At 27.8% G+C, this 14,848-nt stretch overlaps 1 protein-coding gene and 1 pseudogene across 1 annotated transcript; one reads left to right on the top strand and one right to left on the bottom strand.

Moving 5' to 3' along the window:
• The first annotated feature begins 1,669 nt into the window (after positions 1-1,669).
• LOC113847381 (scopoletin glucosyltransferase-like) lies at positions 1,670-3,647 on the top strand. The gene has a single exon (XM_027476463.1). It carries the CDS (start codon positions 1,746-1,748, stop codon positions 3,183-3,185), a length of 1,440 nt encoding a protein of 479 aa, XP_027332264.1. The 5' UTR covers positions 1,670-1,745; the 3' UTR covers positions 3,186-3,647.
• Positions 3,648-6,899: 3,252 nt separating this feature from the next.
• Positions 6,900-7,631, bottom strand: LOC113874658 (annotated as a pseudogene).
• Between the last annotated feature and the right edge of the window lie 7,217 nt (positions 7,632-14,848).

The raw sequence follows: 14,848 nt of genomic DNA, 5'->3' as shown, positions 1-14,848 counted from the left end.
GTAATATGTATAAATATTTTTAATTTTAAATAAAATAAAATATATTAAATTAATAATAATAGAATTAAAAATATAATATATACTGATATGTTTTAACAGAATATTGATCATTTTGAAATCCTGTATGATAATTCTAAATGCTAAATTACAAATAGTACGTGATTTACAATGGAACTTATGAGTCTACCTGATTTAATGTTAACTCAATTTGATTTTAATCCAACAAAATGGGCCAGAAGTTGACAAGGAGAAGGAGAAAGTGTTTAGGTCATCGACTGTGACCACAATACTCTGTCTCAATTTAATAAGATGCAGTTATAGAAAAATGACTAACGATTAATTTGCGTGATGCAAGAATTCTCCAGAATTTAATAAATCCTTTTAGATAAGTCAGATGCATAAATAGACAAAAATACAATCTTATTAACCCAATTCCAAAAAGAAAAGATGGGAGAGGAGAGTAATCCAAAGCTGAGAGAGTGTTGTGGTTGTTATATTAATCAGAGTTTTACCAAATCAAAAGATCCTACCAAACACGGGGGAAGAAAGGGAGGGAGGAGAGTAATCCAAAGATAAGAATGAGTGTTGTGGTGGTTATTTTTAATAGAGTTTTACCGAATCAAAACATCCTTCCAGATAAATTAGATTAAGTCAACATCTTATTTTTTTTTAAAATAATATTTTGGTCAGACAGTAAAACGGGTGAATAATAACATCATCGGATGCTTTTACGCTGTACCAAATGGCAACTCTAATGTTCGACAGCCCCTGTATTTTTCTTCAATTGCATGCCACAAAATTAACATCATCGCCCGTGTCTGACATGGGGATAAAAACAAACAAACAAAGGCCAATGTTTATCATTCAGCACATGGCAACAGCTTTCTTGAATTGATAAAGCTCTGTAATATCACATCATGCTGCTTCCTTGTCTAGGTTTATAATTTTCACTAACCATTTTTATTTATTTTTTAAATATATCATCAAATTTAAATTTTGAAGATGAAAATTAAAACTTGCTATATTTTAAAAATACAACTTCTTTTATACTCACTTTTCATCTCTATACGTGAATTTATTCATCACATCTCATAATTAGTTTTTCTTTTCTTCTTACACTCATTTATTTAGCGTCACTTATTGTCTGCTATTTTCATCGACAACAGTGTACTCCATCTCATTAAGCTTCACAAGTATGACGACTAAGAGGAACTCCATTTCTTCGGTCACATCAATATTGTGTAAAAAAAAAAAGTGGATAAATTTTTGCCTCATTGTATTTATCATACAAAATAAGCATAAATATATTTTTGTTATCTGTAATTACGTTTTATCATAAATTTTTGTAAATCTTTTTTAAGATTTAATTTTTAAAATATTAAGATTTAATTTTTATCATTAAACTCTTTTTTATTAAGTGCTAAATTAGTTGAAAAAAATCAACTTAGCACTTTTACATTATTATTACAAAAAAGGAAGAAGGTGAAGAAAAAAAAATTCTTCAAATTTTTTTATAAATATTTAAAATTATAAATAATAAAATATAAAATATAATAAATAACAGGTTACATATGAATAACAGGATATACATCATCTATAAGCGACAGTATCTATGTACAGAAATGTAGCTTTATTATTGTAAATTTTTCATATTTGTACTCCTCTGGCGGTGAAAATGAAGAAATCGGCACAGCACACAGTATAAATGCAAAGAAGGAGAGGCAATTAAGAGTGGCGTGTAGACGATGGAGAAATCTAAGCCACTTAAACTCTATTTCATCCCTTACCAGGCAGCGGGTCACATGATTCCTCTCTGCGACATAGCCACACTCTTTGCCTCACGTGGCCACCACGTGACCATCATCACCACTCCCTCCAACGCCCAAAACCTCCGCAAATCCATCCCCTCCCACCCCTTTCTCCGCCTCCACACCGTTCCATTCCCCTCTCACGAAGTGGGCCTCCCCGACGGCGTGGAAAGCCTCTCCGCCGTCACCGACCTCGAAAACCTCACCAAGGTCTACCATGCAACCACCATGCTCCACCTCCCAATCCAGCAATTCCTGGAGCAGCACCCACCCGACTGCATCGTCGCCGATTTCTTATTCCCATGGGCAGGTGACGTGGCAAAGAAGCTGGGCATCCCCAGATTGGCCTTCAACGGTTTCTCCCTCTTTACCATATGCGCCATAGTCGCCGCCGCAAAGACACGCTCCTTCGATTCCTCCATGGGTTCTTTTCCCATTCAGGGTCTTCCTCACCCCATCACCATCAACGCAACACCGCCAAAGCAGTTGAGGGAGTTCTTCGAAACCATGCTGGAGACAGCGCTGAAAGGCTACGGGTTCATCGTCAACAGCTTCGCGGAACTCGACGGAGAAGAGTACGTGGAGCACTATCGGAAAACCACGGGTTACAAGGCTTGGCATCTTGGGCCAGCCTCTTTAATAGTGAGAAGCTCGGAAGAGAAAGCAGAGAGGGGGCAGAAGAGCGTGGTGAGTGTACACGAGTGTCTGAGTTGGCTGGACACGAAGCGAGATAACTCGGTGGTTTACATATGCTTTGGGAGCCTTTGCCATTTCCCGGATAATCAGCTGTACGAGATGGCGTGTGGGGTAGAAGCTTCGGGTCACGAATTCGTGTGGGTTGTTCCGGAGAAGAAGGGGAAGGAGGAAGAGAGCGAAGAAGAAAAAGACAAGTGGCTTCCAAAGGGGTTTGAAGAGAGGAATAAGGAGAAGGTGATGATTATTAGGGGGTGGGCCCCGCAGTTGCTTATCCTGAACCACCGTGCCGTGGGAGCGTTTGTGACGCATTGCGGGTGGAACTCGACGGTTGAGTCGATCTGCGCGGGGGTTCCGATGATCACGTGGCCGGTGCATGGGGAACAGTTCTACAACGAGAAACTGGTAACTGAGGTTCGGGGAATTGGGGTGGAGGTGGGTGCTACCGAGTGGAACTCCATAGGGTTTGGGGAGAGGGAGAAGTTGGTGAGCAGAGATAGCATTGCGGAGGCTGTGAGGAGGTTGATGGACGGCGGTGATGAGGCGATGGAAATCAGACGACGCGCACAAGAGTTTGGCAGAAAGGCTAGAGAAGCTGTTGGGGAAGATGGTTCATCCCACAACAATTTAACGGCCCTGATTGATGATCTTGTGCGCCTGAGAGACAGTAAGCTCCTCTGTTAGTAGCTATTCACTTTTTACATTTTTGGCATTTTAGCAATTATTTTCTATGTCTGTGTCTTGCTGGATGGTGAAAACTCATAAATACTTCCACTGAGGTTAGTATAGGTATAAATAAAATGGGTAATTATATGATATCATCACAGCTTCTCCGTATATCGTGTTTTCTCTTCATGTCTGTAGTTGTAAACTTTTCTCCTGTGCTCCTATTGTAATTTTGGGATGAGTGTTCTTTACTCAATGTCAAATTTTGTGTGGTTATAAAAAGAAAAAGTTTTCTTCCCTTTCCCATTTATACAATCTATATCCAATTTCTCTCTATCGATTTGAATTTCCTTTTTCCTTAAATTCGAACCAATTTGACATGTGGGTATGCTTAATTCTGCTTAACTAAAATTATGTTATACCGTTCATATAAGCAATTTTTCAAAGGAGGCGTTTAGGTTGACTAGTTTGGGCAGCCATCTATTTCAAATAAAAAAATATTAAAAATGAAGAAAAAAGGAAGAAATTTAATTGGTTTTATTAGTTTGGGAAACGGGACATCAAATTCCAAATCATAAAATTGTTACTCAGACTAAAGATGATCAGTTTTATTGGGTTTATGGTTTACAATGACATGTAATCGTACATTTGTCACGTAGTTGATAACGGTTAACTTCAATGGTTTATTACTTTAAAATTTAAAAATTATGTTGGTTAAAATGTAATTCTTTTAAAGATTGATAGTGTATAAAAAAACAATTATATAAGACAAGCTTACCAAATTGATAGGTATGCCAATCTCCCTCAATTATACTTAACACTTATTATACGGACAACATTTTTATTTTCAAAAATATAAGCATGTTCCCTCGTTTGTAATTCTTTTAAAGAGAACTTTAAAAGCTCGATTTGTGTATGAAATAAGAATTTACATTTTACATCCTTAAAGAATTAGAATATAAAATTAGAATTTTAAATTTAAATTAAATTCTATAGCTTGATATAACATCTAAATCTTTAAAAAATAATTTAATTTTTTATTAAAATTTTATTTAATATTTTTTTAAATAATATATTAATTAAAAAATATAAACTAATTATTAAATAAATTATTAAAGATGATAATTTAATATTTTTTTACAAATTATGATACAGTGAATTTATTTTTATATTTAAATTATTATTAAAATTTAATATTATATTATGAACTATCTTTCTCAAAAATTAGATAAAAGCATACAAGTGCTCACAAATATAATTTAACTTTTAAAATAAAAAATATAAATTGAATATAAGCATTTTCAAGAATTCTCGTTTTGAGACCATGAGATAAAGTAAGTAGAAACATTTCAATAAATTTAATTATGTTTACATGATAAGTATCATATAGTCTTCTTCTTTCACGTAAAATGTTGTAAGCTCAAAAAAGTTTGTTTAATAAGACATAATCGATTATAACAATTTTTATCGGTCTCATGATATAATCACCTCAAAAGTATACTTTTTACTATATTTTTATTATTCTACTGCATCTAGCACTGGTTTCTTTTTCTTTTTTCTTTTTCTTGTACTCTCAATAGTTTTAGAATTAATTTTTAATACTTTATCTGACATCTAATAATTCAATAAAAGTATTAAACAATTTATTATACAATCAACACAAACAATATAGGTTGCGCCAAGTATAAAAAGTCTAAAATAGCAATGCAATATAGTTTGCAATAAATGTAGAGCAGTAATACGACATAGTAACTTAAATATATTAAACATGTGACAAATGTAAAAAAAAATGAGAAGGAAAAGAGGACAAGAAAAGAAAGCATAAAAAAAAAAGTAGGAACAACAAGAGTAAGAGAAATAGATAAAAATTATTTTTATTAATAATCAATATAAAATGAGAAAGTAGATAATAGAAAAAACAATATAACGTAAAAATTGAAGTAGTGTGTTAATAATCAACATAAAGGTGAAGTTAAAAGGATAAAAAAATACAGAAAAATAAGAAAATATAAGAGGAGGAAGAAAGATGCACAAGGGAAGGAAAGAACAAAGGAATAAATAAGAAGAAAAAGAAGAGAATACACAAAGAGGAAGAAAGATGCGTAGAAAAAAGAAAAAGTAATGAAAGAGATAAAAATAAAGTATTTGAAAAAGAAAGTATTAGAGAAAAATAAGAACGATAAATACAAGAATCACAATATGTGAGAGTGTATTTGTGAATTATGATATTAAAAATTCAATTTCCTCAAGTACATATAAGAATTGAAATGGAGCAAATTTAATTATTATAAAATTCTATTAAATTGGATTATAGAATTATAATATCAATTCTAAATAAACATTTAAATATGATAATTAAAATTATGAAACTTAATTTTAATTTCAATGTCTAATTTTATATTTAATTTCGTACACCAAGACAGGACTAATATAATTTACAATAATATTTGAAAATTGAGGTGCATAATTTACTAAACCAGAATGATGTTATAATAATAATCTCACATAAAATAAGTACCAAAGAGATAAATGAGAATATATATTTTTAATTATATATGGATAAATATGTTCCTGTTTAAATAAAAATGAGAGAAAATTTAATTTTAAAATAATTAATTTTTTCAATTTGAATTACATGTTTTTCCTTTCTTTAATTAAACTAATAACAAGGCGAGATGTCAAAGTGAACATTGACTTGCAGACTAACTCAATGTACCTTCCTATACGAGGTGAGTTTTGTCGATTTCTCTTTTCAAACTGAATCATATTTTTATGACATACAAATTTGAATAATTTGAAAAGAAATTTAAAAGTTTGATAGGTTAACTCATAGTTGATTTATCAAAATTAAAAATGTATTTTTTATATTAGAAAATATAAAGAATGATAAAAATAAAATAAAAAAGTATAAAAATATATCATAACTTATTTTACTATCATTTAATAAGCATGTCTGCTTATATAACTTTTTTATAAAAGGAAAGCGATAAAAAAAATATATAAATAACATAACTTAATTAAATGAATTATAAACATATATTATACCATTATTCTTCCACAAATAAAAAATACACATTATATATTTTTTCTACGGAAAAAGTTCTTACAATTATATCATTCACCATTTGTTAGACGTAAAATCTTATGTTATGCCATTTGACTAATTTCTTTATATTTATTATTGTTCTTGATTCAGAAATAAATAAATATGAAAGAGAAATTGCATGTAAAATATTAGGTTTGTATACTTACAAAGCACAATGCTCATTTTTTCATAAATGGTCTTTTTTATTTGTATTTTGTTTTCTTTCTTCTTTTGTTTCTCTCCAAATAGCAGAAACATTCACCGAATAGAGTAGCATTTCTATTTTCGGGCTTTATCATGCAGAGCTAGAAGCTAAGGCATCGTGTCCTGATTTCGGGAAAGGTGCCCCTTCTGCATGTCGTATCTGCATGTAGACTACTATCTTGGTCTTTGCTTCTTGTCCTGCGACTGCACTCTATTGTCTTTTATCTTGCCATGGAAGTTTCTTAATTTGTGTTCCCTGGACCTTCATGCATATGTAGCATAAGTCACAAACACACACGGTATATTTCGTCTTCTTATAACTATACACTCTTAAAGACTTCTGACAAACGTTTTTTCAATTTAACCCAGCACCGTTTTTTAATCCTATTTTTGTTTTACATTTCCATCTTTACCCTAATATAATTTTTGTCCCCACCCAATTTTTATTTGGGATAACCTGGCCATTTAACATCTTTTGGAGAAAGGGTTTTAAGAACCGGATTCCTGTCAAAGAAATTGGTTGGCTTCAATTCAAATCCATTGTTCATCAATGGCATTATTGGCAAATCTTCTTGGGCTGGAACATGACGAATTCCCATCACGTGCCCACAACACGATGTCTTTGTTTTCAATATCTCTATTCCTGCAATTTTTTAAATAAAAAAAAATTAGAGTCTGTTCTGATATCAATCATATCATACATGGAGCTAAAAAATTCATTTTGAAAACCAAGAGTTAAACTACAAAATCAACACAAAAAATTGTCAAATCACCAGCCCACTTCTGAGTCCTATTATATAGAGTGACCCATACATTATATTAGTCATCTTCCGTTAGAAGAGAATGAATTGGGATTGTTGGAATCAACCTCTACACAATTTCCAATGGAAGTTTTCTTGTTTGGATTCACCACTATAAGTTCCCATGGGCTTGCTTGACGCAATTATGATCTTTGAGTCAGACTCTGTCTTAGCCGTTTCCGCTCAATTGTCCAATAAATCTTTCTTTTTGAACTTTCATCTTTCACTCTCTTACAGTTTTTAAATTAGTCTTCTCAAAAGAGTTGTCTTCACCATCAATGTCATGGTCAAGATAGGATATGTAGAAGTGGTCATGATTAACCCCAATGCTGTTTGCTGACACTAAAGTACCATGTTGATCCACCTTAATCTCATTTTCGTGTGCTAAATATCCACTGCCTTAATTTCCAATACAGCCGACAGTGCTATCTGCATTTGTGTGTGTAAAGTTAAAGAATGATATTGTTTATATAGAAAGTTTAAACAAAGAAGAGAAAATGGAGTTTAGGCAAAACATGAGTCAAGTAGGGTTAGTATTGTCTTGGTTGACCTATAGTTTTTCTTTGCTTTTGCTATTTAATACTATCGTAACTTCGTATTTACGTACGTAGGTTTTTATTTGTCTTTCTTTCCTGTACTACGTCAAATAAAGAGAATTTCCCATGTATCCTTTAGGATCATGTGAATCATTGCTCAATTGGTCGTCTAATTAAATGACTAGATGTACCTGATTAACGTGTTGTTTACCATGAACCAGTTTTTTAAAGAAATAAAATTTAATTTCTGTATGAAATCACGGGGAATATTAAATCGAGAAAAATGTTGTATGAATACCCAAAAATATCATTTACCATCTCTCGCTTTGGATTTTGGAACCGTATATATATATATATATATATATATATATAGTAAGTAAGAATATTTTTTTATTTAATGTAAAAAAAGTTGTAACCATAACTTATTTGAATTTAAGATAAACATAACTTCACTTAATTATTTATTTTTAACCCATGGTATCAACTAAAAAAAATCATTAACCTATTGAAAGTGTTTTCCAATGCCAATATGTTTACTTCCGATGTATGCTTTCAATGAAAAAAAACATAATATTTTATATTTTTCATATTAAATTTATTCTTTTTCATTTTCAAATAAGCTACGAAAATTCTTCAGAGAATTTTGATTATTTTAAAAAGTGTGAATAAGATACTAATCATTAAATTTTATTTAAATGATTGAGATTAAAAAATGAAGCATAATTATTTAACTATTAATTAACCTTGAATTTTGACTATTTATTGTGTGGTCTAATAAATTTATTATTCTTACAATAATAAAAAATATGATAGCATTTAGTTCAATTTTTTTTTTATCAAAAAGTATCATTTTATATGATTTGATAATATTTATTAATGTGTCACCCGTTATGTGTTGCTAAAATTTATATCTATAACACTAACAGAGGTTGATTTGAGTGACAAACGGTTCAGTATTTTTTGAGTAAAATCTCAAACTCACATATCATATTTAGGTAAGTGATCCTAGTCAGACAAATTAAATTGGATAAAAAAAAATTATATTTATAGCAGCGTAATAAAAAAAACTTAATATCATAAACTTTAATCTTAAAGCTAGACAATCTTGTTAGCATTGAATTATATGAATTCACAGCTTTACCTTTCATATTTTTAATCAATAAACAAAATTAACAATCACAATTTTAAAATTTTAAAATATGAAATATATGCTTTATAATACTATAAATGAAAATAAGAAATACCAACAAAAGTCGTTTTGAGTATCAAACAGTTTAGTATAGTTAAAGTAAAGTCTCAAGTCTTTTAGTAGGAGACTCACCTACTACAGGTGTGTAATTTGAGTCAAATTTAAATTAAATTAAATATAAAAATAAAATAAAAAAAGAAATCAACTAAGAAGTTAACGAATAACCAAAACACAAGATTGAGAAAGCACCTGCTATCAAGCAAACTTCTCATTCATATGAATCGTTGCTGGCAATACACTCACTCATTCTAACATATCTTTTCCTTTGTTTTTGAATTATTATAAATTAGTATCGTATGCAATAGTACTATATATAAGTGTTTTTATTGTTTTGTATTTTTAACTTGAATAATTTAATTTTTTATATACATTAATTTTCAGTTTTTTATAAATTATTTTCTGTGTTTAGTATAAATGCGTGATGCACGAGTTATTATTTTATTCATAACTTGAGGAAGTCGTTTCCGATTCGCCACCATCTGCGTCTCATAGTTTAGTAGGTGAATAATCCAATTATATTTTTATTATTTTCATCATATAATTAAAACCTCATCATAACTTTTTAGAAAAAAGCGAAGCTTTTGTTCTGTGCCCAAAACTATACATAATCACTTCGCATAAATTATACTCCATTCGTATTTTCTATATATAGAAAATATATAATAATTAAATATATCTCATAAATAATAATTAAATATTTATTAATAAAATATTAAAAATAAATAACAATTATTTATATTTTACGATTAAAATAAAAATATTATTAATTATTTGTTATAAAATTAATAAAAATATTTAATTAAAAGGTTTATCTTAATGTTTAGGATTATATTTAAACAACTATTAATAATAATATTCGGTTAAAAAATACAAACTTATTGATTTTTTATAATTTTAATAAAACATATTTTTTGAATAAAAATTTTAGATGTTTAAACTCGATACTTGCAATTAAAGTTAATCATGCTTGAACAACTTGGATATACAAAAAAAGAAGAAGATTGACGACATTTTATTTCTTAAATATACATCCTTAGCACTTTTTTCTTACCAAAAGTTTTATCTTTTATGATTCATACAGATGATCGACTACATTAAATCATATTAATTTAAAAGATGTAGCCGGATCATTTCTCTCCATGCCACCGGTTTTATTAAGAATTAAATGAAAATTTTCATAATTCTAGTTGATTAAAATATATAATAAAAATATTTGTTATATTTATTATTGTTATGGACGATAATTATAACTACTTTGTGGAGAAAAATTAAATATTTAAAAATTATTTTAAGACATAACTAATACTTAAGATGAAAAATATTTTTTATGTAAAAAATAAAGTTAAATTTTGAGAAAAAATGATGTATAATTAATAATATAAAATAACTATTTAATAATTATAAAGCTATGTATCACAAAAAAAAAGATGAAAATGTTTTCACATTTTTAAAATATTTATATTTAAAATATAAAAATATATTTTTCATGAAATTTTACTTTTAAATGTTAATATATCTTGCATGTTGAATGGAAATTGAAATACAACGAATCGAATCATGTACATTATTTGGTATGAATTATTTTAATTTAATCTAAAATTTTAAACTTGGGTAATAATAAATATATTTATGATAAATATTTATAAAAAAAATTCACTCATAGTGGTTATACTTAAAATATTTTAATTTTAAAAAAACTAAAATATGAATTAATTTTTCAACTACAACAAAAGTGAATAAATAATTTTTTAGAATAATGATTTTCTTTTCTCTCTGCTTTATCAATTTGTACGCTACCAAGGAAAGTGTGAGGATTGCCACTACGCTTTGTGTCTTATTTAACAAATTGATACCAAAAGTTGTCTAAGGATAAATAATGAGTGTGTCATTCTGTCCATATCTTATCGTAAGTACAGAAATGCTAAAACTAAAGCATCCTCTCCATTTGGTTTCAGATTTATTCATTTCATATTTATAATTTTTTTTTAAATAGTTATCATTTATTAATAACATTATATGATATGAACATGTTACATTACTTAATATCTTGAAATGGTCGCTTTTTATATAATAGGATTATAGATTAGATATACGTTTATTGTCTTATAGTGGCAACAAAATTATTTTAAAAAAAATTAAAGTACCAAAATTAAATATAGTTATATTTATATAAATTTTTATTTTATTTAAATTTTAATATTCAATAATTTCAAAATTTTAGTTTTTATAATCTTAAGTAAAGTTTGTTTTAATTTATTTAAGCTTTAGTTATAAGTTAGAGGAAATTTAAATGAAAAAAAAAATCAAATTTGAATTTTTATAATAAATTCATTTATTTATAAAATATATATTGTTAGAATTATTTCATGCACTTTAAACGTGTAACATCCTACACTTTGATTTAAACAAAGTAGAGTTTATTAAAGTATAATTGGAATATATTTAGATAAAATTTATATTTAAAAAAAATTTAAGACAAAATGTGAATAGTGCTGTATGAACAGTGTATAAATAGTAAAATTACGTACAAGCCGTATATGAACAGTAAAATCACGTATGTATAGTGACTGTTGACGTCGTCAGTGACATCATCTTGACGTCATGACTGACATCACATACGCATACAGTTCACTTACAATCCGTATACAATACTGGTGTACAGTGACCGCAAACAATGTTTCCGACATGAACAGTAAGACGATAAACAATGTTTCTAGTCATGACAATAATTCTGATTATAAACAGTGAATTTCAAAAATTTTCTATAAAAAAAAGGTTTCGCATGAAAATTTTATTTCTTCACTTCTATACAAGGTTCTCAAAGGTTCTATGGCTATATCTCACAATTTTCTCTCATACTAAACCCTTCTAAACTTATATTTCTCTTCAGATATATGATTATACATCTGTTCTAAAGGATTTCAAGTAAATTTTTCTAAGTTTGAAGTTAAATTTACCATTTGTTTCTCTTCTTCTTCATTTTCATAAAGATTTTTATGGTATTCTTAGAAAAAACTACGTGCTAAAGTTAAATCTTCGGTTAAATCTTTGTAAAAGCTCTGTTTTGATGTAAAAGGGACTCTACTTTATTATTTTGTTATGTTATTACTTGTATTCTCATAGATCTTGTCGTGTATGTGACTATATGTGGAATAATTCTTATTTTATAAAAAAAAATAATCGGTTAAAAATGAGAATAATTGGTTGTTTATGTAATTTTATGATGAATACATGGTAAAAATGTGATATTATGTTCAAATAGTGCATGGTAAGGTATATTGAGGATGATTAATATGATTTTATGACCTTAGAAAAACTTACTTGAAATCCTTTAGAACAGACATATAATCACATATCTGAAGAGAAATAGAAGTTTAGAAGGGTTTAGTATGAGAGAAAATTGTGAGATATAGGCTTAAAACCTTTGAGAACCTTAGATAGGAGTGAAGAAATGAAAATCTCATGTGAAACCCTTTTTTTATAGAAAATTTTCAAAAATCACTGTTCACCGTAGAAATTACTCTTTATTGCAGGAAACATTGTTCCTCGTCTTACTGTTTATGTCAGAAACATTGTTCGCGGCCACTGTTCATATCAGAAACACTGTGCACACGTACTGTACGCGTTCATGACGTCAACCATGACGTCAAGATGATGCCACTAATGACGTTAGCGATCACTGTACATACGTGATTTTACTGTTCATACACGGTTTGTACGCAGTTTTACTGTTCATACGCGATTTTATTGTTCATTGATACTGTTCATCAGCACTGTTTGCATTTTTTTAAAATAAAATTTCTATCCAAATCTATTTCAATTATACTTTAATAAACCTCATTTTATTTAAATCAAAGTGTGGGATGTTAGAAAAAGACTTGTCCTTTATTGCATAAATTTAAAGAAACAATTTTAAAAAATATTTACACTCTTTAAGAATAGCTTTAATGAAAATACTTATAAGTTACTTGTTTTACTTTGTTTTAATATGATATAAGAAAGAAAACTAAAATTTTAAAATATAATTATATGTAAGAGTAATCTTTTAATATGTAAACTCAATATAAAAAATACAAAGTTTTTCACACAAAAGAATAATTTTACTTCTTTTTGCTTTTTAAGATTTTCACTAACAGGTGAAGAATTTTCCTCTTTTCTATAAACACCTCTAAGAAAAAACCTTTATCGGTATATTTAAGAAATATAAATATTTAATTATATTATTTTTATAAATATTAATTTTATATTAATAAAAATTTATTTGTCATACTTTTATGAATATATTCTTTAACGCTCTATTTTAGAATGTTAAACGAGAATGAAAAACATTTAACTTTTAGTTTTGTTTTAGCCTTTTTATAGATAAAAAATTAAAATTAATAGATAGTATAATGAAAATAAATCTAAAAATTGATATTTTTATTTTTTAAGATATCTCAATCTTTTCGATAACAGAAAAAAGGTGTAAGCCAGCTAGCGAATAATTTACAAGATTTATGTGACAGTGTACATGTAAGGATTAAAACACAATCTTGGATTTATCCTGAAAATCTATCTGGCTCTCATAGATCGCACATTAATTCGACAGAGAACATTATTATAGACTCTGTTTGTTTAAAGTTTTTTGAAAACAAAATTTTAAATTATTTAAATTTGTTTTTTGCATGCATGACTAAACATATGATAAAAATAAAATAAAATGTATTATTTTATATGTAAAATGCTTTTAAATATGATGACATGATTTAATTGACAACTTTTTAATGACACATTCAACAAATATATATTGTATTCAATGACTATTTTATAAATGATTTGGATGTGGAGCTATTGACATTTGCAAATACTTTAATTTTCGCACTTTTTAATTACTTGTATCTTCAATAACTTAAGATATTTTGTATTAGCTTCTATATTTATTAACTCTAATGTTTTTAGTTATCGGAGCATAAATATAGTGATAAGTCTAAGAATTCAATGTGGGAGCTTGTCATAATAAAAGTAAATTTACGATGAGAAACAAATTGAAATAATACATAATTTATTAGAAATTGTGCTGTTAGCATCTTTTGATACCGTGTTTGTTTGATTATTGCATCATTAGAAATTGTTCCATCAGAATTTTGAATTAACGTTATCTACCATTGATAAACATCAAGGGTAAGAGCAATCCCTAGCCAGGAAGATTCTGCCCTAACATCATCGTAACTTGCATTAGATAATGTTTTAGTGATCCAACTAATTACCGTAACTTGCATCTTACCCAAACTTCATACAGTGGATCTCATTAAAGAAATTATCATGGAATTTTAAATAATAAAGAAGAATAATCGAATTCATATATCATTTATAAATAATTATCGGGAACAGTAAATAAGAAAATAAACAAACCACTAATTTAACCTGCCACGTAATTTATACAGAAACTTTTATAGCTGGTGTCGTTAAACCCAAATTATTGGGCGTGTGGATTAATTTACAAAGGTAAATTCTTTTAATAACTAATTATATTTATAAATAATTATATGATAATTGATTATAAAAAATAAATATTATGTTAATTCAAACATGGTAAGTAAGAAGTAATGTAAAACAATAATGCATAAAATTTAATTTTATATTTAAAATGATAAATTAATCAAAAAATAAACTGATAACTTTTAATTATAAACTTCAAAATTGTTTATTATTTAAATTATTTAAAATTAATAAAGAAATATAAATGAAAATTTCAAAATTACTAAACAAGATTAAATAGTATTTGATGAAACTTTTTTCAAAAAATAATCATTTAATCTCTCCTAGAT

Source organism: Abrus precatorius, unplaced genomic scaffold (assembly GCF_003935025.1).
Source record: "Abrus precatorius isolate BTA unplaced genomic scaffold, Abrus_2018 Scaffold8, whole genome shotgun sequence".
Lineage (NCBI taxonomy): Eukaryota > Viridiplantae > Streptophyta > Magnoliopsida > Fabales > Fabaceae > Abrus > Abrus precatorius.
Note: the sequence above shows the minus strand (reverse complement) of the source record. Positions and strands in the feature narration are given on the sequence as shown.

What these genes read in the sequence shown, in the direction of transcription:
- LOC113847381 (XM_027476463.1), top strand. Translation starts at nt 1,746, where the DNA reads ATGGAGAAATCTAAGCCACTTAAACTCTATTTCATCCCTTACCAGGCA.